This window comes from Barbatula barbatula (genome assembly GCF_947034865.1).
Source record: "Barbatula barbatula genome assembly, chromosome: 14".
In the NCBI taxonomy this organism is placed as follows: domain Eukaryota; kingdom Metazoa; phylum Chordata; class Actinopteri; order Cypriniformes; family Nemacheilidae; genus Barbatula; species Barbatula barbatula.
Genome location: NC_136777.1, coordinates 9384421 through 9410723, shown reverse-complemented (window position 1 = coordinate 9410723; position 26303 = coordinate 9384421). Strand labels below are relative to the sequence as shown.

The 26303-nt window shown below is 40.1% G+C and overlaps 1 protein-coding gene across 1 annotated transcript in view; it reads right to left on the bottom strand.

Moving 5' to 3' along the window:
* Positions 1-20863: 20863 nt before the first annotated feature.
* Positions 20864-26303, bottom strand: part of LOC306903605 (uncharacterized protein) — a 98470-nt gene continuing 93030 nt past the window's right edge. The window contains exons 6-7 of the mRNA XM_079472906.1: positions 23058-23147; positions 20864-22932 (exon numbers count right to left, since the gene is read on the bottom strand). Coding sequence (XP_079329032.1) covers positions 23090-23147 — 58 coding nt within the window. The 3' untranslated portion in view covers positions 20864-22932; positions 23058-23089. The remainder of the gene's footprint in view (positions 22933-23057; positions 23148-26303) is intronic.

Sequence of the window (26303 nt, the reverse complement as noted above, 5' to 3'; positions counted from 1 at the left end):
AAGTACAATTTAGTAAATTCTGCAGAGTTTCTGTTGGATAAGGAGGAGCTAGACGATAAAAGAGACCAGTCTGAAAGGCCTCAAGATGGATGTCTACAGAGTTCTGGATCCTGGGAATACAACAGTGATGAGTCTTTACTGCAATATTCTAGATATTCAGCCTATCTTTAGATCTAAAATTAACTTTTGCCATCCCATTCAATGACAATTCGTATACTGTGAATATACCCATATACTGTGCAGTATCTGTTGGTGTGTAAAGCAAACAGTGATGGAAGTCCCCTCCAAGTTTTTCCAGCAGTTTAAATAGCAGCAGTCAAGGAGGGGTGAGACCCAAGCAGAAAACAGGTCTTTGACCCAGGCTTCACCCTCCCCTCACACGATTCCATGGCACTGCAGTTAAAGAACCTGACTGTCTCTGTGTGTTAACTCACCCCCTCAGCTTCATACAGGATGCAGATGCACAGACCTGCCGATGCGCCACTGCAGGCGAGACTCAGCTCATGAATCTTGAAAACAGACCCCATGCGAGTACTTCTTTACTTTGGGGAGGGTAATGTGTTGATATGGTACAGTAATGTCAGATGTAATACCATGGAACTTTGATGTAAGCAGGACCAGAGTTGCTTGTTTCACATTTAGGTTTATTTTAAGTTGTTTAGCAAGTCTGTGTGCACAAATCTACGAAATAAAAACTTGTGTACAATTTAATTTATTTATTTTGTACATGGTGCCCCAAACATAGATATTGACTGCAATATTTTTATTTTTATTGATGCAATTTTTAAACGCTTTAGATGAGCCTTAACATGCAGTGTAAGAATACAAATGATCTAAACATAAAGACTGAAGCTATCCTGTAGTTAGAACATTGGTTAAAGTCTGTTGTCTGGGAGAAATGGGCTGTTCTGTGATAATGGCTGACTAGACAGCTCATTTGATGCCAAACATGTTGGGTGCCATCCAAATCTCACCCATACGCCTGTGGGCACTGCACTGTGTGTTCCAACCACCCCAGTTTTGTCATATGGACAATGATAAAGACGATTTAAGTTGATGTTTGCATGGACAAACCTGTGAGTCAGTCCTAGGGAATAAGTGTAATTACTGTCAGTCTGTACCGTGAGGCCTCCACTACATACTGCACTACTCAACAACTAAGTCTAACACTAACATAGTCCTAAACAATAGAATCTGCTCTCAGTAGTATATACCACTGGGAAATAGACACACACAATTATACATAACCTTCAGAAGAACAGATTTAACGCAGTCAGCAGTGTTTCATGAGGACAATACTCTAACCTCAGATTTTCGAACCACCACCAAAATACCATAGATTCAATAACATGTGATCACACTCAGTTTTAATAAAAGACCAGAAAATATTACTTTCATTTTTTAGACACTACATTAAAGGGATAATTCACCCCCAAAATTTTTTTTTTGCTGAACACAGGAAGATATTTAGAAGAATGTCAGATCAAGCCCTCATTGACTCCCATAGTATTTCTAATCTGAAATTTCAACTAAACAAAGAAATGTATACAGGTTTGGAACAATCAGAGGGTGAGTAAATGATGACAGATTTTGCTTAATTTTTGCATGAAGTATCCCTGTAAGAATGTTGGTTTTAAATATTTCAAATAACCTGAGCTGTGGAATCAAAAGCCAGTGAATGTTAATATATCGCTTGTATACTAACAAAAATTATATTTATTAATATAAACATATTGTTAATGTTAAAGAGAACTCTGGCCAGTTCAAATGTACCATTTACTTTCAAAGGGGGCTTTTTTACTATTCAACTAAATTTTATATTTATAAATACATATTTTGTACAAATCAACCAAAACTGTCAACGCAGAATAACTCCAAAAGATTTACTTATTATATTTTTATTTGACAGGTGTTTAAATGCAAATCATGCATTTAAGGTATTAATGTAATCAGTTCATGCTTTCTTTGGAGCACAAGAATAACCATAGTGCATTTTCTCACACAAAGTGTATTTTCTTCATAAGCTTTTATTAAATTTATGTCAGATTTACAAAGCAAAGCAGGGTGGAGAATGTGACATTTTGCGAACCAAAGCTGGTGGCTGCCTTAAGCAGTAACACTGCAGCGAATGTCGCCGCAAAGAGTTTCATCACACTGAATCACACAGCTATGCCCTCCTTTCTTTCCTTTTCTTTCTTTTCCTTTTAGTTGTGGCCTTCACTAGCCACAGAAAGGCTAAGTCCTCAAAGGCTTAGTTCAAACAGACGGAGCTGTGGAGGTCTTAACTGCGGAAGACTTCCCTCTGAGGAGCTGGATTCCAAAAGGGTTGATTTCTGAGAAGAAATTATTCTGGAGAGAAGTCGTCTTAAAGCTGGTGAGTTCCAGGTGTTTGGGCCAGAAAGAAGCATTAGATGATTGTGAAACCTAGACAGGAGACAGATGGACTTTGTAGCGGGCAGATTTTTGAGAGTTCAGGTGAGGTCAACGCTGCGGACAGCGCTGAGGTTTTTGTACAGAAGAGATGATCCACATGACCGCACGTCCCAAGAGGCCGTTGACAGCAGAGGCTACTGCTGAATTTATGGGTCTCCTCAGTCACCCACTGCCAAGACTATATAACAGATTTTACCAGTTGGCCAACTCAGGCTGAGATTCATGGCTTTTCATCCGGGTATGTCAGAGAGCAGAAGATGCTCTGTCTTCACCACCCCGACTTGGAGAGGACTGTGTCCGGAGAAATGAGTGAATAAATCAAAACCGCTCGTTTCCCAAGAAACTCTGCAAAAGTCACAATTTTCCACAAAAAGGATGATTGCATGCCTAATGGAAAATCTGACCATTAAGTATGAAATGAGTTGAATAACAATGCCACACAACAACTCTGCATGTAGCTGAATCAGGACGCATGGTGCAATCGTTACCCCACTGAGACCATCAGACAGCTGAACATCTCTCAGCACCAGTGACGCTTCATCAGAATGATGAAGAGGAACGTTTGCTGACTCAGCAACATCAAAGATCTGGCTGTACTTGACAGAAAGTGTTAAAATTTACATCAACAAATACCTGCAATGGCTGTACAGTTCAATGTTGGCCTCAGCATAGACACACAAAGTCATGGTGATTTTATGAAGCCCATCAATGTTCTGCCCAGGCACTTGGTCAGTAAAGCATCAAAACCTACAACAATGTAGGTAATGTTTTGATTAATGAAGACAGAACTTAAATCATAAAATGACGCATATGCCAAAAAACATGCAATACATTTGACTTCTAAATTTGACAACTCGGTGGACAACTTCCAGATGGTATTTTTGCAAACATACATGTGCTGCAGAGTTTGTGCAATTAGAAGTGCTAATTACCTGCTGACCTCTGTGTTTTGAGCGTAGCGTTACAAATTAATGCCACTAAAATGTCAGCATTTGACTTTCAAAAAATAAGTTTTCCTAAGATTACAACGATTAATCAAACCTGGAGGAAGATTCGTACAAAACAAAAAGTTCAGATATGTCTCCACCTTTTGTTCACTTAGTCTAACACAATTTTTACCTAACATCCCACTGGAATTTCACCGGCATGGAGTTCAAAACACGCACACATTATCACTTCTTACAGCCTTAAAGATTTTTTATCAAAATAAGCATGTATATACATATACTGTACATTTAAAACGTTTCTACTATGGATATTGTGTCATATTTAGCTGCAAGGAATGGATTATATTGCTATATACTCTACAATTTAAACTTCACACCAGTTTAACTTAAAAAAGGGTAACACTTACAATAACATTGTTTTTGTTAATATTAGTTAATCTGTTAGTTAACATTAATTAACAGTGAGTTATATTTATACAACATTAAATGATCTTGTTAATGTTAATTTCAGCATTTGGGTAGTCGACAGACTAATATGCAAATGTGTCCTATGGTAGAAAAAAACATTAAAAAAATCATTAATATGCTATTTTATGATGAATATAAATTGAAAATACATAAAACGATGTAATATTAACAGTTTGTTATCTGAATTTTGCTGTCATACCATGCACGATTTATTAGCAAACTACGCATTTACTGACACATTTATAAAATCAGAAACTGATTTTGAATAAATGCAGAAAAACTAGAGCAAATGCATTAGCTGCAATGAATGGACCATGAACAATAATGCACAAATACAACTTTGTGTGAAGCGTTAACCAAATAATTGTCTTTTGTGATAGACATGCAAATATAAATAACGTAGCACAATATATTTGTCTCTGCTGTGGGTGTACTTGCTATCCTTATGACAACAGCATAGCTGGAGTGAAGATGGCCTCTTTCTCCTTTCATCAGTCACAGCCCCCATATAACCCCCCCAAACCCCACCCTGCCCCCTTTCACGCAGAACAGCATGCATATGCAAATAAACCATAAGCCCTCCCCATTCCACCAGTCTTTCTTATTCTTTGCATGCAAAACGTTAAGCTTGTAATGATGGAAGTTTGACATGGAGTAGGACAGAATCTATTTTATTTTGTACATAATTTCTTTACTATATCTGTGTATTTTTACTTCCAAACAGCTAGCCAGTGGTCTGGGATCCGTCTCAATATGCTTGGTCCATTGTGGCCCGGCTTTGTTGTCCTCGCCAGTCGCTATCATCCGTTCTCAGAGCAGACAATGGGCAGCGTTGACGCTGGACACGGCGGTCATGTTCTATTTGCTGATGTGCATTATCTAGAGTCTAAAGCCATTATTTGAGGGGAGAAGGGGGAAAGTGGGCATAGACTGTTATATAGGCTACATTTGGGCTCGGCCACATGCATACTAATAACATCATTACAGGGCAGCGCTTCTGGAGAGCATGTTTACTTTGTTACGGTTTCTCTCACCTTCCTCCCCTCAGCCACCAAATCACTCATACCCACCCCTCTCTGTCTCTCTCTCTCACCTTTTTTTGTAAATGTAAATCGCAGGTAGTACTAATTTTCTTACATTTTCCCTCCAAAATTAAGTTACATAGTTCTCTCTCCCGCGGGGGCACAGTGTGTGGGTGGCACTCCTCACAGCGATCAGTTCTTTTCCTTGGCATTGAACTTGACCCTGAATGACCTTTTCATAATGAGTGAATTGAAAACATCTCCCTTTGGAATGCAGCTTGTAGACACTGGCTAGGGCTGTTATTTCTTTTTTTCCCTCCTTCCACACATTCTGCTTTTGATGAATTAAAGGGGCAGTATCGTCATCCTACTCACCTGCGCTGTACCGCGCTGCTCTCAAAAGAAGCGAGGTCAATAACACCGCTTTTATAAAGCTTAGACCACTGTAGAGAGAGAGATAGACAGTAAGAGGAAAAAAAGTCTTTTAGACGCCGCTTTCTCCTTCTGGCACTGAGACAGTAAAATAAACCGATACCTGTGCTTTTATTTACAGCATAAATACAAGTTTACAAGAGTGAGGTGTTTGTGCAACCTGAGCTGTGGCTCAATTCCCCACCATAACACTAAACACTTGAAAGCCGAGACACTATAACATGGGGAACATCTACAGATCCACATAAGTGTGATTACTGAAAACCCAGGTTCAAGTGAGGTTTCTGCGCACTTCTCAGCATCACCCTGGGACAAATCAATGGCTGACGCAAAGCTCAGCTTAGCGAACTGCCTGTGAATGGCAATGATGTACCTGCAGTGCTGCCTTCCACATTAGCACCTAATGATACCGCTCAACTGGATTAGCGTTATATGTAAATATGCGAGTCTCTTACAATGAAGTAATACTTAGTCGGTGACCTTCTTTAATACGCACTATACAAACGATTCAGCGTTCTTTCTTTTCAACCGCATTGATGCAGTCAGATAACAGGGGCCGTGGGGTCCGGTATGTTGTGTGCGAGTGTGCGTCGCTCTGAAGTGTGCTAGAGAGATGCATTTGATCTTAATGGTGATATATTCTCCGTCAGCGCTGTCACGATCCATCACTTAGCACAGACCTGCCGCAGATGCCCAGCTGAGGTGTGGCTTATTACACCACCCCAAAGCTCATGAATAATAAACAGGGTTGAAGAGCCATCTATGCTAAGACCCTGAGAAGCAATATCCCTGTGGCAACGTCACCTCATCCCCGGCCCTGCCACCGCCATTCCTCTCTCCCCCTCCCTCTCCAGTGCATGTTTATGCATGATGCCTGTTTCATATGTATCGGCTGCATCATTTCTGTTGTCGTCCCAGGAACTGATGACACGCTCTGCATTAGGAGTGATGACCTGCACACAAGGGCCCGACACTTGCTCCACTTTACAGCCATTGTCAGAACACTGCTGCATTATGTACACACACACACACACACACACACACACGCAACACAAGTGTTTGTTTATACATCTAGGATTAGCATTTGCATGTTCATGAGTGCATGTTTATTGTGTTTATTAATGTTTACTGCAAGAAAATTATAATATCACACAAATCAGAGGTGGAGATGCCCATATTTTCACCCTATTTGCGATGCATGGAGTCATATACAGCCATAACGTATTTGCAGTTTGCATAAACTTTTACGGCTTGAGCCTTTTTATCAAGCACACAAAACAAAGAGATGGAAAACTAAGAGTATGAAAAAAGACAGGGTGCTCTCTGACAACTATCATCTTGTGATTAAAACTGTTTTATTATTCCTCATATCTTGCTATGGTGTCATGAGACTCATAGAGTTGGTCCTACCCTTTTCAATTTGAAAGTTTTTTTCTTCTCACTTTCAGTTTCCGATCTGACGGGAACAAAAATAATACATAATGCATATTATAGACAAGTAAAAAAAAAGCAGTACTTTATTAATATTTAATCAGAGGATGCTCTTGTCTCAGTATTTCCATATCAAAACAGATATTTTGGTTTGGTTTGGTCAGGGCTCATTTTTTATGTTTTCCTTTATGGCGTTGTGATGCAAATAGCGTGTTTTGTTTAAGCAGCACTGATTTGTTGGCAAATTGAAAAAGCACACTCAGATCTCGCAAGTGACTTTATAGTACAGCTGGTGTTTCTGCAATACATCCCTTCATTTGGATGACATAGTAAATATTCCAATGGAAGGCTAAATCCATCAAGATTAAGCTCCTCTTTCATGACGAAAGAATGAGAGAAATAAGGAAAGAACAATGGCAAGTGTTGGGAAAAGCTTGTCAAGCAATAAGCCGCTCATCATTTAAAGTGCTTACATCACAGTTAAGTCACTCTTTAAATGTAGTTACCAACACTGCAAGCTATTACCATTAAACTAGATAAAAGGACAACATATCAATTAAGGTATCAGCAACAACCCTCAGCATTTGTACTTATATAAAATTAGATATTTTATGGAAACACATAATTACATACTAGGGTTACACATTTAATTTGATGTTGATATTTATTTTATTTATAATATTTTATATAAACACAATATTTTTGTTTGTTTCAAGTTCCACTCTATAAGCAATATAGCCTCTGAGTGTCAGACACTGCGAATCATTGTAATTACTGTCACACTACTAAAAATATAGTTAGTTGTGTTACTCATTCCATCCTGAACAATAGTCCTATAAATAAATAAAAACGCTTTGTGGTAAAACCACACATTGTACTGATGCCCACAGCAATTTATTCATTAGATTTCAGACATTACATAAAGGTAAAATTTGTACTATTTAATCAGAAGAGACCTCAATCTCTGATTACATCTGTCTCCAATTACAGCATTATTCACCTAAATTCACAAGTAAATTTGAGCAGGTGGGAAAACGCTCGGCTTGTGGATTTGAGCAGACAACCGCTCAGACGAACACACACACACACACACACACACACACACACACACACACACACACACACACACACACACACACACACACACACACACACACACACACACACACACACACACACACACACACACACACACACACACACACACACACACACGCACACAGCCCTTCCCTTTTATCTTAATCTCTCCCTCTCTCCAATTTCCCTAAGATCTAATTTTCTCTCATCATTTGTCTCTTTATTACTGCTTTTTGTCTACTAACTTGCTCATAGTAACTTGTTGTCTTCTTTCCCGCTTCCTGCCCTATTCTTAACTTCCGTCGCTTCGTACTTCCCCGATCCTCACTTTTTCCTTCAAACAACTTTTGTCCTTAAGCATTCCTTCACAACCTTCCCCCATTTCAGATCAGTGCACCCCCATCTGAGCCTTCTCTGGCCGTCTGCCCGTACACACATTTGTGTCGGCCTTTTGAGTGTTTTCAGAGGCCCATTAAACAGCGCCTTGGCAGGGCCAGACACACTCACCTCACCCCTAAGACCCACAGAAAGAAGAAAGGTTATCATATTCCCTTATCCATGCCAGACACACACACACACACACACACACAGACATTCAAAGACAAGTTCATGTTCAAAAAGTGCTTCGCTTCCTGTACCCCACGTTGGAGCCTGTAAACGTGTCACTAAAATCGGGTGGCAAGGATTTCCCCCAGCAGGCACTGGGGCCATTGGAGGTGGGGTTGAAGCCAGCAAGTCTGGTCACCGGTGGGCTGGACTCTATGCCCGAAAGATGAGAAGGGGGATTGGGAGAGGGTGCAGGGGTGCACCTCTTAAATCTGGGTATGCTACAACTGTGCCTTCTGCTGGCCAGCCGAAGGATCTCAAGTCACACACACGCTCCTGCGAGTGAAACTTAACACGTACTATCGGGTGCAGAAGAAATCCCTTCCAAAGTTTAAAATATTTACAGTGCTTTTTGTCAACGTCCTTGTTTGTTTACACAGCGGGTTCAATAGGTTAGGGAATGACCTACTGTATCCAATCAAAACTCTAAACACTTATTACGATGTAAAGATTCTCTCTTTTGTAGTGACCATATAAACAAAAGCCAATATAACAAGCAAAGGGGGGGAAAGAATCATCATTACCATCGTGCCTAAATACACCGGCGTTGTCATGGAAATTGTCTTAAATCATTGCTAATTTAAGATTTAACGGATGCCAGGGAAGGAATATCTCTAATTACCATAACAAGAAGGCTGATGAGTAAATATAGATCCTCGGTGCTGCAGCGGTGGCTGTTTGATGCGACTATACAGAGACGTGTCAGAGTCAATCATCATATTTTCTCACACCTGCAAAAACGGAGCATGAACTCCTGAGAGGAAGCAGAAATTATAAAAAATTTGAGAGAGCGAGGAAAGGACAGCATAACAAAAAGCAAAAGACAACCAAGAAACTTAGATCAGGATTTGAGAGGAGAGCAAGATGAGACAAAGAAAATGAGTGGACTTTACAGAAAAAGAGACGGATTTGAAAAAGGCGGAAGTGAGAGAGAGGAAAAAAAAGAGTCGTTGGAGAAGTGGATATTCTGATTTGACTTGTGAATTTGATGACTACCTCCTCCTGCCACCTGTGAAGGTCTCTGCACCATCAAAGCACATTAGACACATTAGGCCCATGCTTACTTATAGGCAAGATAAAAAGCTGTGGGGCCTCTTCCTTCTCAAGCTGTGAGTGGAATAGCTTTGCAATTTGCCTGCAAAAAACAGCATTTTGATCTTAATGAATATAAAATAGCTGCCATTAAAAGTAAAACAGATTATTTTGGGCTTTTCAGCCAGCGCGGCTCTCTGACAGTTTTGGAGGGCCACTATGATCTTTCATTAAAACCTCACAGCAGGGTCCCCTCCACGGCCGTCCGGGGCCTCAGCCCTCAAAGAGATTGGCTACGTTTAAAAGTCATTTTCATAAATCTACACAGATTTCTGAAATTCGGCAATTAAAGCCACGCGAGAGAGGCCGGCGGCACGGCGGCCGGGCTTTGCCGAGATGATGGTCACACTGTCTAGGGAGGGAGAGAGGACTAGACCCATCCGCCTCACCCCATGGCAACCGTCTACATGAGCCTAAATGCTTGTTAATAACTAGCATGTGCTAATGACTATCAACAGCCAGACTCTGGCACACAGCATTGCAGATCCCCAGCACACACTACCTGGCCGATCCAGGGCCTGGACGCTGCACACTTTTAATTGCATTAAACTTTGCTTAGCGGTTGTTGTGCTGGGAAAGAGAGGCGACAGCTGGCTAGCTCCAGTAATGGACCTTCAGAAATCCGATGGGAATGAATGTTATTGGTCTTGATTTAAGGCATCTGCGTGATCTTGACACGGTACCAAAACATCTCTCGCAGCCTCCAGGAGAAAATACTGCCAAAAAACACAATTCTATTAAACGCCAATCGCTTATCGTTAAATCAATCACGTCTCATTGCTTCAAAAAATGGTGATCTTTTTACAGCAGACCCACTAGGAGACTTTGTATGTTCTGTGCATTCAAGGAGCAAAAGAGGAAGTTCTGAAGCGAAACTTCAGTAAAGCGCACGCCCCTGCACGCTGCTCGTGGCAGTCAGGATCACTGTAATATGCATGAGAAGTGGACGGTGAGTTTCACATCCATTAATTTATGCACTGATCTGTGGCCTTCTGGGTCAATCGTAAACCCTTTCGTGCAAACATTGCTCCCTGCACTCTTTCATCTTCTGTTTGCAACAGCTTAGATCTTTCTCTTGGACATCTCTGATATATCTCTACAAACAGAAAACATAAGTAGCATGTCATATTTTTAGGCAAACAAATGGGTAAATACATGAATTATAGATCGAGATATAAATGAGGATGGTACACGGATATGTGAATGCCTACACAGGCGATGTACAAACAGCGGCGGGCGACACTGAACGATTGGCTCTGGCTGCAATCCCCTGCTAAGAGAGAGCTTAGAGGACGACGCACATCCACACACACCCTGAGACAGACACTTCAACATCGTGGTCGGAGATCCAAGGGGAAATTAGTGGGCACTTAGCTCCACACATGTCGAGTGTTTCAGCTGGGATCCAGGCCATAAGATCCAAGCAGCAACACATGAAAGAAACTCAACTGCCCTACAGCCTCAAGCTCTCCTCTGCTGCACCACAACACCTCAAAGAGAAGCGTTTGCTTCTACAGATGATTTCACATCTGCCTGTGTGTGTGTGTTTCCACTGCTAAAGCTAAGGGACATCACCATTATTTTACTAATCGTCTCTTCATCGACTCTTTATGTGCTGTGAGCTAATCCACACTTTCCATCTCCACTGTAAATACCTCAATGTTTCAGTTGATGTAAAAATCTAAATATATCCAAGGTGTTAATATGATGTCAAACTCACAGAAATTCATATGTTGTGACACTCAACTAGTGGCTTAATGAGAACTCCCACACTGCCTGAATCACTACTCCGAAACATCTCCGTGATTGATGCAGCCAAGAATTGTGCCATTTCAGGTCTCATTTAAGTTTATAGCGCACTGTTCACTAAAAATGAAAAATTACTACGTTTTAAAAGCTTGTGCAATTTATGTGGCTGAAACGTCGGAGGGCAACAAATCCCACCCCCACCCTGTGAATGTCGGCTCAGTGTCATCCTGCTATATTTGAAAGGGGCACATCATACTACACTTTTTTAAGTGTCAATTTCTTTCTCGTATGTCAAGGATACGGTTATAATTAGTTCTGCATTTCTCACCTTTTTTCTGAACCTAGTTGTCATGATGTTACAACAGATTTTATAGTAAATTCCACATTGTGTGTTAGACAAAATGCAATCTACTGATGTGGAATACTCCAATAACCATCCAAAATATGTTGTTCTGTTTCTGCGTAAAACACTGAAAAGTCTACGGTACGTGTCCTTCAAAATGGCCGGCGTTCATCGGGCAGATGAGAGAGAGTGTAGGCAGCGAGCTAAGGTTTTACGCCTGCCACAGGACGCCGAGGGGCTCAGGGGCAGCACGGAATGTTCCAGGCCACTCTACAGACCACCGCGATGTTTAGCGCCCACCACCCTGTTGTAATTCTGTGTTTATCAACTCTTTATTATGGGCGCATCATCATTTACAATGGTACCATCTGCTCATTACCTTTCCTGAGTATGGGGCAAATTGCTTTCACAGGGAGTTAACCAGGAGAAGGAAAATTGTCAGCAATAGAGAGAAAATCAAGAAACCTGCTCCCGTCTATTTGCAAAGGCTGTTACCCACACAAGAGATTCAGAAACACGTTTATTTTTTAAGGGGATAAAATAATTAGTCGGCTCTAGTTGTGCAAAGAGAAACAAGGAGATTGGTAAATTAGAGCGAGAGGCCTCTGTCGAAATCAAATAAATTCGTAGCGTTTTATGGTTACCTGCAGCTGTGTAGCAAAAACAAATATCGCATATGACCACATGACTCTAATTTATCTGCTTCTCTCCTAATTTAACAGCCCGGGCCAGGCAATGGAAAAAACAGTAGGAAGCAGAAAATAGGAGAATTCCTATCGCCTCTCTCACATTTAGTCCATTAACTCTTCTAACCACGACGGATGAGGAGAGGCACTCGCGTACAAAAAGCACACATCAGGGAAAAACGCGAACACCTAACACCTAAACCTTTACGCAATGTGGAGAATTACCTTTCCCATCCGGCGGTGAATATCGATACTGCGGGTGGCACAGTTTCCTTCCACTTCCACAGAAGAAGAGGGAAAGGGAGGGAGACCATCTGCTTCATTTCGCCTTTACAGTGATATATGGAAGAGAAACGCAGATAAATTAATGCGCATTAGAACGTGGGGATGGGGGATAAAAACGTGAGGAAAGAAACGCATGGTAGGGGCAACCCATCAAACAACGTGTCATTATGAAAGACAGATAGCTAAAGTCAAAATTCAGTACAAATCAAAGCTTATAGATGTCCATGCATATTAATCAGGGTAGATTTTAGCATTTAACATAAAAATATTACATATCAACAAGTAAGGTAGACACAAAAGCATCATAGATACTTATAGCCATAAAAGTTATGAAAATGGGTAATGTGTGTTTACAACTCAAGTTTTTATTTCTAACATGAGAAGTACTGGAATTATGAGAATGTTCTTTGCATTCATTAGGATGATTTTCTAGAAAACGGTGTGTAACAAATGCCTTTTCATAAAAGGGAAGGAGGCGGGAACCGGCGAACATTTAACAAACTTTAATCAAAAATAAACAACCAATAAACATGGAAGTAAAAAGCCACCTCACGGTAGACTGCCGGCCATAAAACAAACACAAACTTAAAACACGTCCAGGCCCGGTCCTCTCTCTTACTGACGGTCCGTTCGCTCGTCTTATGCACCACAATCTCCTCTGTGATACTAGACCGGTGCGCGTACAGCTGACGCTCACTAACACTCATTCACCGGCGTCGCATCCCGCCTACCCCGCTACACAGTGAATCACCCAAAAAAAGAGTCACAGACTGAGTTACATACATTTCTGTTCATCCAATTACAAACATTTTCTTCATGTTTGTATACAGTTGACCTCTTCAGACTACTAAATGATATCCATGTAGGGTCAGAAAGTAAGAGATAAACTGCAATTTTGAGATCCCTGATGGATTGTTACAATAAGGTATCAATGCCAGAGACCAACCCTGCTCTTTTGCAATCTGATTTATGTAACTGGTCACACTGCTGCCGGTGTCAGATAGATTTGAGTCTGTCAGAACGAGTTGTTAGACTTTTAGATGTTCTCCAATGTGAAGGCTGACATTATTCATGATATTTTGGAAGGAACAGAGGCCAAAAGACCTTTGACATTCAAGGATTGCGACCCTGCAGCTACGTGAAAATGTGTGTAGGTATGGGAGAAGGCAGATGCCATCAGATGAATCAGTGGTCACTGCCACACAACGTTATCAGAGCTCGCACACCCCTCCCAGCAAACAAACACACACATATAAATCAGCCTTGATCTGACAAGTATTGTTTGTGATGGCTGAGCACCATACGGGACAATGGTTATCATAAACATACAAAGGACATTTTAGGCTTTTAATACCTTTACGCCTCCTACAGCTAACCTTCTCACATTTGCATTTTTACATTTTTATTAGGACTTTATTTAGTAGCTTCATGTACTAAGCTATTTTTCATGCGGGTTATAATGCGGGTGATTTCAGGTTTTACTATGCCCCCATACACAAACATCTACACAAATATATTACACTGCAATACACAGTGATTCATCTACTCCTGAGCTAATCCAAACAAATCTGAAATCTTTCTTTTTTATCACACTATCCACCACACACATATACTTGCGTTATTACAGCCTCATGATAGGATTTCAGATGAGAATGTGAAAACAAATGGAAACAACGGGCCAGAAAAACATAAAAGGCACAACCGAGGAGCCACCTTTGTGTGCATTACCTCCGCGTCACAATATTCTCATATCTATTGAGACTGATTTACAACCCTCCCTCAAAGCCAGCGTTGCCGCTGCGCAGATTTATGTAGCGGGGGTCAGATCTCACCTAGCTGCAGCCATATGCACGCCTCATTTCCATATGCTGTATTAGGGTGGTGTCAGAAACTATGCAGAGACGGAGGTCTTATTAGGCACGAGGGTCCCTGCCACAGTACAAATCAACACCGCTGAGACTTCTGCTCATTCTCTGTCACCGGCTCTGCTCAACAAAGCTCCATATGCGCGGCATCACGCTTTATCAGCGACTGGTGAGCCCCACTCGGCCATCGGCCCTTCACCGCACGAATCCCCCAGTGCTGAAAGTGATAGGGCCGTGGCCATTGGAAGCGTCTGGGGAAAGGAAGACACAAACAGGGAGCGGGGAGGGTTTTGGGAGAGCCATAAAGTTGGCAGCGTGTGATTGCGACAGCTTTGATTCCCAAGAAGGGAGTAAATAAACAAGATCCCCTGTGGTTCCCGCGAAGACACGGAGCGGCAGCACAATATGGAAGAGGGGAAACGAGGAAGAGGAGCACGCAGATGAAGGCATAAGAAAGACAAAAGAGTAATCAGAAGGTGTAACACGGAGTGTGCTAACAAAATACACAAATAGCAGGGAATGTTGATGGAAATTCATAACAAACGTTTGTTTTATTCTGCTCACAAACAGCTGTCTTTTAATAACAGGTGATAATAGCAAAAATATTGTTAGATTTGTTTGACTTTAAATCAATACTTCACAGCGATGCCACAGACGAACCATTTTTGGTTCCACAAAGAACCATTCAGTGAAAGGTTCTTTTCATTATTTGAAACTTTTTGTGAAACAGAAGGTTCTTTGTGGTTAAAAAAGTAATGTGGTAAAAAAGATGGTTCTTTTAAAGAACCTTTGACTGAATGGTCCATGGCATCGCTATGAAGAAACTATTAAGCACCTCTGAATTCACCTGCTCTGCAAAACCTTTACTGCAGTAGAGTGAAAATATTTGTTTGTATAATGCGCTCATAATTTCACTGCTGTTATACGATGTACAAATAATCACAAATGCAACAATGGAACAAAACAAGTTAACTTTCAAGTTAACCCAACAACAAACAAACAGACTGAGAAAAATAAATACCCAAATGTACAAAACCCAATTTCAACGTTCATGCAATATGTATAGTTGCCTTCAGACACAAAGTTCAGCTAGAAGCTGTAATAATTTGATAAGACTGTCCATACGTCAATGGCGGCAGACATCTGCTTTGTGTAACCTGCTGGAGAAAAAGTGAGGGAGTGCAACAAAGAGAAAGAAATCAAAAGTAAATGAAAGGATGGAGAAAATAAGGATTAATGTCATAGCCTGGAGCGGTGGGCAGTCAGAGTCAGAGCTTTTATTGAGATACTGGCTGTAACAACAGTTCAATAAAAGGAAGGAAGGAGGCGGGAACCGGTGAACGTAACACAAGCTTTTAATAAAATAAACAAACAGAAAGTAACGGTCGACCGCTGGCCACAAAACACACTAAAGCACAACATAAAGTCCAGGCCTGGTCCTCTCCTGCTCTTCCCTCTTGTCGCTCCTCTCTTATGCCTCCGGAGCTCCTCCGTGAGAGATGCGAGACTGGTGCATTCGCATCGGCCTTGCGCCGTTCCCTAACGCCACACTGGCACTCCTACACAAATTCCCTTTTCAGATATGAGTGACGTCCAAAAGGGCCACAATCAAATGGAACAAAAGGAATAAGACATCAAGTGCAGTGTGAACTAAACCCTTAGAAAGGCTTTATAGGGGCGTGAGGAAGAAGGAAATAAGGATTCTCCTATTTTTGTAGTCTAACATATATTCATAATTGATACATTTAGTGTTTCTACAGTTTTTAGGGCATATAAAACACCATTCACATTCAACCTCAGATTGTTCCAAACCTGTATAAATGTATTTGTTCTGCTAAACCCAAAGAAAGACATTTGGAAGAATGTCAGTAATAGATCTCATCACCCATTGACTCCCATAGTATTTATTTCCCCTGCTATGGGGGATGAGATGTGTTTGGTTACTGACATTCTTCCAAATATCTTCCTTTGTGTTAAGCAGAACAAATACATTTATACAGGTTTGGAACTATCTGAGGGTTATTTATTTTAATTTATTATCCCTTTAAGATTGTTGATGAGTTTTTGAACATTTGTGCTTCGTACAACAAATACTGCAAGACGCATTTGTCCTGTATACTGTATGTTGCTTGTTTTTTTAGCTGTTGTTTAGGTGTTTTTTTATTAATAATTACCTCTATTCAGACCATTAATCATAAAATTCTTGTTTAACATTGCCGAGTGCTCTTTAAGAGATCATTTTGTGTTTTAAAAGCTTGCACATTGTAATTGGGAAACACTAAAAGTGATGATGTCTGAGTGGGAGAGCTGTCTGTAATTTGTCCATCCATTTTCATTAGTTTGACCCATTCAGGCCAATTTGTGGACCAGCTGCAAACATGATACTTGGGTAACAGGGCAGCCAACTGCACACTACTTGATCTCATGTTTTGCAATATATGGTTAGCCTCGATTCATTTTTGTTTCCCATCAACATTTTTTTTTATCTTCCCAGAGATTAGACTAATGATGCAAAAGAGTAGAGCTTATATTTTGCATTTACAATCATGAGCTTGGAGGGGAAAACGTGCTTTGGCATTTTTAAACTGTTCTGCAAAATGACCCAGATTAAATCAAATTTAAACTCTGTAGCCAATCAGACATTTGGCACTCTAAGACGCAACTAAAATAGGATATCAATCTCAGCATTTGCATCATAAAGGAGACATTGTGGAATGTGGAGAGGGAGAATTGCCTGTGTTACAGTAGATGTAAACCAAGCTGGCTGGACATCAGAGAATAGTCCCGAATTGCTGAAATATATTTAGAATGGAAGAACTGGAAATATGGTTTTGGTCATCTTTAACTTCCTGGCATTCCAGGATCTAAATACCTTTATCGAGATACCAAAAACATTTGACCATCAGGATTACTGAGCTTTGTTCTTCATCAGTGGATCAGCCTTTCATTTATGCAATCACGATTTTGCTGTTGTTATAATCAAAACTTTTGCTAGTTCGATATTAACTGATTTACACTGTTCGGTGGACTTTATTTTCAATATCAAATACATTAACAATACTAGCTTTTATTTATTTGTTTTCAAATTTCTCACTCTCTCTATACGCTTAGCAGAGCTTGACTTTGGAAAAGTGGCTGAGGAAAGGGGCTGTGTTATTTCTGAAGAGCTTGATACACAGACGCATCACAAATCCTCTTAGCCTCGACTGCAAGCCGCTTTTGGGTGGCAGCTTAAAGGAACCATTGTGATGCATCAGGTTTTGAAACTTACTACAATGCCTTTCGGCCAGGCCAATGTAAATAAATGAGAGCAAGACCACAGAAAGAGAAAAAGAAAGCGTGTGTGAGAGAAAGAATGAGAGTGGATCAAAGCTCAGGTCTTCAACACCTTAAAGGGTACTGCAGAAAGGGGGCGCTATACAACTTCTATCGTATGGACACGGATGTTGTTCGGTTCCCACCATGTTTTCTCAAAACATAACAGAGAATAGTACAGAAGTCTAAGATTTGAGATAACACAAGGATGTGTTAAAGAAAAAGCAATCTTAATATCTTTAAAAAAATTATCCTGCCATGGTAGGGTGCTCGAAACAAACATGCACCCTTCAAAGTAACCAAATGCTCTGCCCTTAAGAATGAGCAGGGCACAGCAATCCTCACTTTCTAATGAACTTTGCCCACAGTATCACCAACTAAAAGACAAATGGGAAGTGACAGAATCCAAAAAAAAGTGAAGCAAGAACAGACCCCCATCTTTTGCTTCCCTTTTTCTCCAGGAAGCCAATTCCTGCTTTGCTCAGTTCTTCATCTATTCACTTTCCACGTATGTAATTGGCTGCATGTAGAGATTGTGATCTTGGTAATCTAGACCGAAGAGGGAATGCAATGGCCAAAGCCGCTGTTTCTCATAAGAGGCCCAGACAGAGAGCTGCTTCATTAGGGGGCGGAGAAGGACATGCACGAGCCCCTGTCCTCCCCTGACAGAAGCCACGGGCCGACATGCAGAGAGATTGTGCATTATGGAAATCAGCATAGCACCGTGTTTGAGACCATAAAGATTTAACACTGATCTCCATGTGCCTGCACATTGTAATCTGTTTTTTATGAGATGGGGAATTTAGGTACAATTGTTTCAATATGGTCTTACTATGCAGACAATTGTTGGTGTATTGCCTGGTTTACATAAAACACATGACAACAGCCACAGAAACATCCAGTGGGACGATGCGGTGTTTCATTTTGGCATTCTATATACAATTTATACGTTCATTTAAAAACTAAATACAGGAGGAAGCCCATGTATTAGTTCAAATGTGACACCTACTCATTAAAATTGCATCAAACCTTTAAAGGGGCTTAAGTTGATTTTGCCTTAATGTGACTGAAACATTGGCTAATATTTCACCTGCATAATTCTGTGAAATGAAGAATGATACTAGAACAAAGAACATTATAAAATTACAGCGCATGGGAGACCGGGGGTTTATTGCACACATAAAGCTTTGATGGACAGCCCTGCTCCGGTGTATTTTTCAAAAAGACCAAATTACGAATAGAAGCGAGATGAAATCAGACCGTCAACGAAGAGAAAAACCAGAAAAGAGCATATAATATTATTATCCCAACAATAAATAGTTACGAACGGGAATATGAAAAAGAACTAATGACAGATACATACTGCCAACCCCATTTCTTCGAAGAGCGTCTCATCAACACGGAAAACAAACAAACTCGAAAGAAGAGCAGACGCATTGATGTTTTCTCCTCATCTCCATAAAGGTATAAATATATGCCAGCCTCTCGAGTGAATCCAATGAAATATATATGTTATTTTAATAAACCACTTTTCAAAGTGTACGCTAAAGTGAAGGACTTCTTTTAACTTCCCATAATCTGCTTCACATCAAGGGAGCAAAAAAAACATTTCAACAGTTCGAAGCATCACTGGATAAACTTTTACGGTAAAGCAAATAAAACAAGGAAATGGTTTATACCATGATCTAGTCAGTGACAAACACAATAAGAGAAAAAAGGCATGTTAGAGCGTGGTATAAGTTGACTTTTTCTGTAAACAATCCGAAAGCCCTGGCACTGAGTACAGCCATGAGGGATGTGTTGTAGGAATGGCATGAGCTCTCCATATCATATTCTTAATATGTCTGTACAGTGCATGAGTGATGATGAGCCTGAGGTCATGCTCATAAAGGGGCATGGTTTTTATTGAAGATGGCACAAAAACATTTCCAGATGGCTCATCAGTACGAACTGAAGGTTCAGAGACTCCCCAAAAAACAAACATTGATATATCGGAGCGTCTCGGTCCGTGTGCAATATGACCAGCACCGCCTGGGAGTGGTGCACTGAGAACCTCACCAAATCTCCACCGCCTGCCAGGCTAATGCCATGCAAAACAGCTGACTTTTATATATGTGCAAATTGCTTGCTCCTCACACAGACCTGAAACCCATTTCTGTAGTCGTGTTCACAAACAGACAAAACGTTCATTTTAGACTTGACAAAAGCTGAAGGCAATGTAACAAAAAAGTACCAAATTCTAGGTATTTGGACAAACACATACTATTGGACTACACCATTCTTTGTAGTTATGAATACCATGGTAAATGAATATGGTCAAATTAAATTAAAAAACAAAAAATCTTAACAAAAAAGAACAAAACTTTATTTTAAGCCTTTAATTTGTATTAATAAATGTACAATTGAGCACAATCCCTTTATTATTCAGTATAACACTTTCCTCCATTTCTTGTAGTCTGTCAGTAGATCAAACTGAGCTTGTTAAAAGAGACCCTCACTCCAACTCACAGATGATTATTCATTTAGCTGCTTTATAGAGTCTTGCAAGTGATAAGAGCTCTCTATTCATTTGCCCAGGAAAAGACCATCACAACATCTCCCCCCCCCCCGTTCTCTACATTGGCATGGAATATAGGCGTTCATTCAAATTGGATTCCTAGCTAATTGAAAATCACAGCCTCTTTTTGCGCATTGATTGGTGGTTTATTCACCCTCACATCACAGCGTCATAAATACAGGTAATGCTTGATTTTGTTCTTCTCACAGATCTTGACACAGAAAATTAGGTAATAAAATGCGAGGAGTGGTATTGAAATAGCGAGCAATACAGCAGTCCTTTTAATTTGTTTGCGTGTGCTGTAATAAACCTGCGGTTGGTCACATGGGTGCGTGATTAAATGCAGCTAAGGCTGCAATGAGACTGACCCGTAAGCCCTGTAGTTACATTTTTATCGTAAATATAGAGCTGTGAAAAAGCAACAACCTGCACTGAGTAATTTTTATATACAAGTAATTAATCTATTTTTATGAATTGAAATCCACCATAGACTTGAACTAAACATTTTTATAAACAACAAAACTTGTAATAAAAATTCCACATGTTAAATTTTGAATTGTATTTTTTGATCCTGAAAAAAGTTTATTTGAAATAATAAAAAACAAATGTAGTCACATTAAAGCGTTGTACAGACAAACGTTACATTAATTTGTCATTTTGTGACATGGTGCTGCTTCATTTAAATGGCAAAAAATATTTTTCAAAGCAAGTCAGGTCATTGGAGGGTACGTCAGCAATGTGACAAACCACTTCAAAACCATTTCCCTTCACTTTTACTTGCATTATCTCACCTTCTTTTCCCGTTCTCATCTCTAGTGCTATTTCAGAGGAATCTCTTTCAACTAGAGAGGGCTTAGGACAACTGCAGAGTTTGACATAATTACGTCTTGGCTAGCTTTAAAGTCACCATGAAATCAAACAGGAAAATTCTACGTGTTTTACACAGTGTTGCAGTGATTATTATAAATTATTTATCTGTGCACGCCATTATTTTTTCAAAATTCATTTGCACTTTTAATCTTTGATCAAAAACAGTTAAGCTCCTCACCCCCTCTCAACAACAACTCATCACATGATGTCAGCAACAAAAAAGAGGTAGGACAACAGTGACTGTCCAATGGCCATGCATTTTTAGCCCTCCCCTCCAAATACCCTCGGATAAACGTCACGATAAGTCCATCCCAACTTCTGTTTCTAGTGACTTTAATCACTTTGGGCCTTCACTCCTTGACACACATCATTTGACTCCAAACATGAAAGATTCATGCTTAAAATAGGCCAATTTATCCTACGTCGTCTGCGAGGAAATCTAGCTCTTTGTCAAAGGCGCAGATGCATAATTGTCCTCATTTTTTTTAAATGTGTTTTTGAACACTGCTTGTCTGCAGTAAAGGGAAAAAGAAAGCTTGTAACTTTCCACACTTTTAAAATTAAAACTGACCTAACTCAGGGTTTTTTAAAGCCACGAGTGTTTGTCACAACAGATTTGATGTCCAATGTTGAGTTTTCGAAAAGTTTCAATGTAAATTACAGACAGGTGATGGCAATGAAACAACACTAAGCTTTGTGCTTGCATTAAAAATGATATCATTTACATCAAGGCAGAGTGAATGTTACGACATCCGGTTCAGTCCCAAAACAGGATTCAACTTTTGAACGCATGTATAACCACAAAAGACAGATTTTTTTTTATTTTGACTCAACAGATACACAACATTTCCCAGCACGCGACTTCCTTTATGTCCTGCATGTTGTCATAAACTGCCCTTTCGGCGGGACCCTGCTTTCAGCTCAATACGGAGATACCCAGATCTGTGGATTTTCAGCCACCCTCATTTTCGAGGCACACCACATGCCCAGCCAAGACTCAAATGGGTCAGAGAACAAAGGCACATCAAAGCCACATAACCAGGTCATGCACACACAGGCTAATGTGCTCCCAAGATGCAGCCATTCAACCTAAAACCAGGACCTTTGATGATAGCAGCCTGATGGACCATTGTTGAAAAAGAAGCCATCAGCAAATATGAGCAAATCTACTCTCAAGATAATGCAGGCCTGATCTACACACACTGAGACCAGAACAAGGCGCAGCAGGGTACAGAGTCTGAAAATGAAAAATACAACGCTTCTATCAATGAGCATGCGTGGGTGCACGAGCTTGTGTGGTTTCATCTGCGCTCATGTAATAAAAAACAACTCTAAAACAAAGACTTACATGCAAGTCTCACTAGTCTGAACGCTATCGTCCGTGTTTTTCCTCCCTGCACCAGGTCCTCTGACTAGACAAGAAACAGACGCTGAGGAAAAAAACAACGTAACTGGACAGACCACATGGGCCTCATGAAAACGTTACGATGATGCTTCAGTTTGAGAGGTTCAAAGAGGTCTGTGTCGACTGCTTCTCGCATGGCCAGAACGCAGGGCACAGCCACCAGCCGGAGCTCCCAGTGGAACGGCAGGCTCTCAATACCGAACCGGGCAGAGAGCAGCTCCCTCTCTCTCCTGAGGCCCTGAAGCTGAACCCAAACCTGATGTATCTGTCATCCTGAGAGAGGAGAAAGGAGGCAGCTGACATGACGGAGCTTGTGGTCTCATGTGAGAAGTTTCGAGACCCGTTTGTCCTTCAGAGGGGAGAGAAAAGGAGACAGAAAAAACGGATTTAAAGGTGAAGTGTGCACCAGACAGAAAAAAAACTTTCAAAAGTGGCAATTGGTCAGACGAGCAGATAGATGCATCTCAAACTTACTTTACTGGATCAGGCAGATGTGTCCAGCCTTTTTAAGTGACTTTTTCAAACATGTGGCAATTCCGTTGGATGCCGCTCACGGTGCACAAACTAAAGAGACAAAAAAAGAGATTTACCCCTACTTTTGACAAATACAGTGGGGTACAAAAGTTTGAGAACACTAGCAAAAAGATTTATTCCATATAACAAAAAAAACAAAATGATTTAAATATGGATTACATTAGAATAACTTTTTTATTTGTTTAATAATTGTGCTCACTTATGAATCCTTTGCATTTCAATAGCTTTTTTCATGCAGTTTTATAAAAGGACATTTTATTCAAAGAAGTATGCACAAACTAGACACAAAAATAAGTCAGTCCTAACTAGTTGTAAATTCAGTGTATCTTCATGATTTTCTCTTCTGTTTTATGTTCATATGTAGAAAAAATTCCAAAGATGACCAAAGATATGATCAAATGATAACGCAAGTAATACGTTAGCAGCAACGATGAATGTGTAATACAACCCAAAATAGATACAGAGATCAGTTCACTTAAATTATAGCTGAGATACATTTTTACTGTAAGTGTAACTCTAATGTGCCAGAATGCTTAACTGCACTGCACACGCGCATGTGTTCTGTGTATGATCAGCCTTGAATGTATTTGGACAAAGTAAGTGGTAACACACAGTAACCCACACAGTCTGTTTAAGCAAGTAAACACGTAGGCCTCCAGCACAGCTATTACAGATCCTGATCTACTCTGACTCTTTGTGTAATTGTCTCTCGCATCTGAATACAAATTTCCAGCCCTCGTGATTCGTCATATTTATTTATTCTTATTTCCTCCAGCTACGTCTTTTATTAGTCCTGCTCGCTGTGTCAGGATTTAATTTCTGCTGGAAAAAAAACAAGAACACTGGCAGTTGATTATTATTATTAAGAATGTGATATCTCAACGTCAGAAATAAAATATATGGCGCATTAAAGTGACAGATAAGAGCGCTCATTTACAAGTGCCCGGCAACGTAAAATGAAAATCAGCTGTTTGTGTGATGCAGATACAGAATCTCAAGGGGAGGTGAGGGAACAGTGTGTGTGTGCGTGTGACTGTCAGCATCAGAGGAGGGGCAAAGACACTGGGATTGCGGTCCCCCCAACCTTTAGTAGAAAGAGATGAAACAGACCCCTCCTCCATTTACCTAGAGAAATGAAGCAGTTTTATCTCCTCATCTCTAAGGCACCATGTGTAAGATATGACCAACGACAGGGGAAATTATGGAGCAGATTACCCTTGCCATTGTTATATTACATGGTCTCATTTCCTCCTCTTCCAGAGTAGCAATAGTTATGCTTACTAAAATGACAAATTTGACAAATCTATGAACATTTTGTAAAGACGACTATCATATTTATTTGACGTAATAAAAAATATCAAAGTACAGTGACGTCGCAAGCCCCTTTTTAGGTGGGCTTTAGCCACACTCAATATCTAATCTAGCCTCGCTAAAAATTGTGAGTAATTCTGTAATTTGTATAGGAATTCAAGATCGCTTTTGTCCTCTTTAAAACTCTGTTTATGAAAACGGCAGCGGCAGGCTACGTTATTTAGCTCATTCTTCAGGTCACAGCGGCACAGAGTGGAGTCAACGCTAGAAGCAGAGTACAAGTTGTGTGCATTAACCTGGCATCCATTTTTGTTATAAATGCAACTTACATAATATGATGCCGCTGTGTTATTTATTGTTTTGAGTTCCAAGCAAATAAAAGTGTACCTAGAAGCTCTTTGTCCTTTTTTCAGACGCTTCCGTATTTTTATTATTAATTTAAAACATATAGTGGATTTGATTGATGAACACGCAGTCATGCACAGGGGTGATTTTTGACAATGTTTGATCTAATTTTGGAACCAAACTCTTCATATATACATCCTCATTGGAGGTTGAGTCTCCCAATATTGAAAACCTAGAATCGCCCCTGTCAGAGTAACATCGTATTAATCCTGTAGGTGATAATGGAAGAAACAGTAACTGATGCTGTAAACATGTAACGGTATTAATGCTGTAATACTGACATAATCATAATGGGTTTAAAAGTGAGGCCAATTATGTATTAATAATGCAACGATTGTGGTGGTGATGATGTAATAATATCCACAATGACAATGGTAGAATTGATATAATGACTGTGTTGTTTTACACTACAGTTCCCTGAATCGTTTGAGCAAATACTGTCAATGCATGACTGTACATTTTTGTGTAATCTTGATATTGTTATACTTGATCTAATGCAAGTATTGTTCAGAGACCACTAGTATTAAATACTAGACTTTCCAGTACTTTGATTGCTCTGAGGATCTATTCGTTTTATTTCCTTGCGCTGGACTGAATACAATTACCGTAAATGTGTGTGCCAATAAATAATAAAAGCTTGTAAAAGTAATTGTCATAATGTAACAGTGCTGCTTTATGAAACAATAATGGCTCCAACAACCAAAGCACTATTTAATCACGACTATAACATCTGTAGTATAAATATAGTAAACCTGATACACAAGTGTTAGTTATGAAGCAATCACATTGTTGAGGTAACAGTGGCAGTTATTTGACTCAAGACATGATGATAATTGCGTTACAGGCACGATGTGCTAAACAACATCTACTAATATTCATAAAAACGCCATTTTCCCTTCTGTGATTCTAACATTCTGAAATAATGACAGCAGACAGTTATGAATCATTTAGATGCCCGTCTCTGGAATTCAAAGACCAACAATGGACACAAAAGTATAAAGGATGAAATTAGACATAATGGCATAATGGGGAATCGCTCTGGAGCTGACATTATGACTCATTTTCTAACCAGTCTCATTGAATTGATTTTTATTAAGCAAGAAACTTGATCCTTTCAGTAAGCTTTTTAACCTGAGCATTCTGCATGATGCCCCCAGATATGTGCCCGCTGTCTGATTTCAAAGAGAACGGAGTTAATCAAAACCAGAAGCTCGCCAATCAGTGTTCACAAAGCCATAGAAGACTGAGAGAGACAGAGAAATACAGAATTATAAGAGAGAGACAGATGACAGATAAAGACCAAAAACAGCACCACGGGGAGCTGGTCAGTGGAGGGATGTCATGGTAAGATCAATAAACATCTATAATGAGTGAGCGTAACAAATATGAGAGGATTCATGCAAATGTCTCGTCACCGGAAATCATGCGTGTTGTGTTGTTTGTCCTCCCTGACCTGAACGAGTCTGTGCA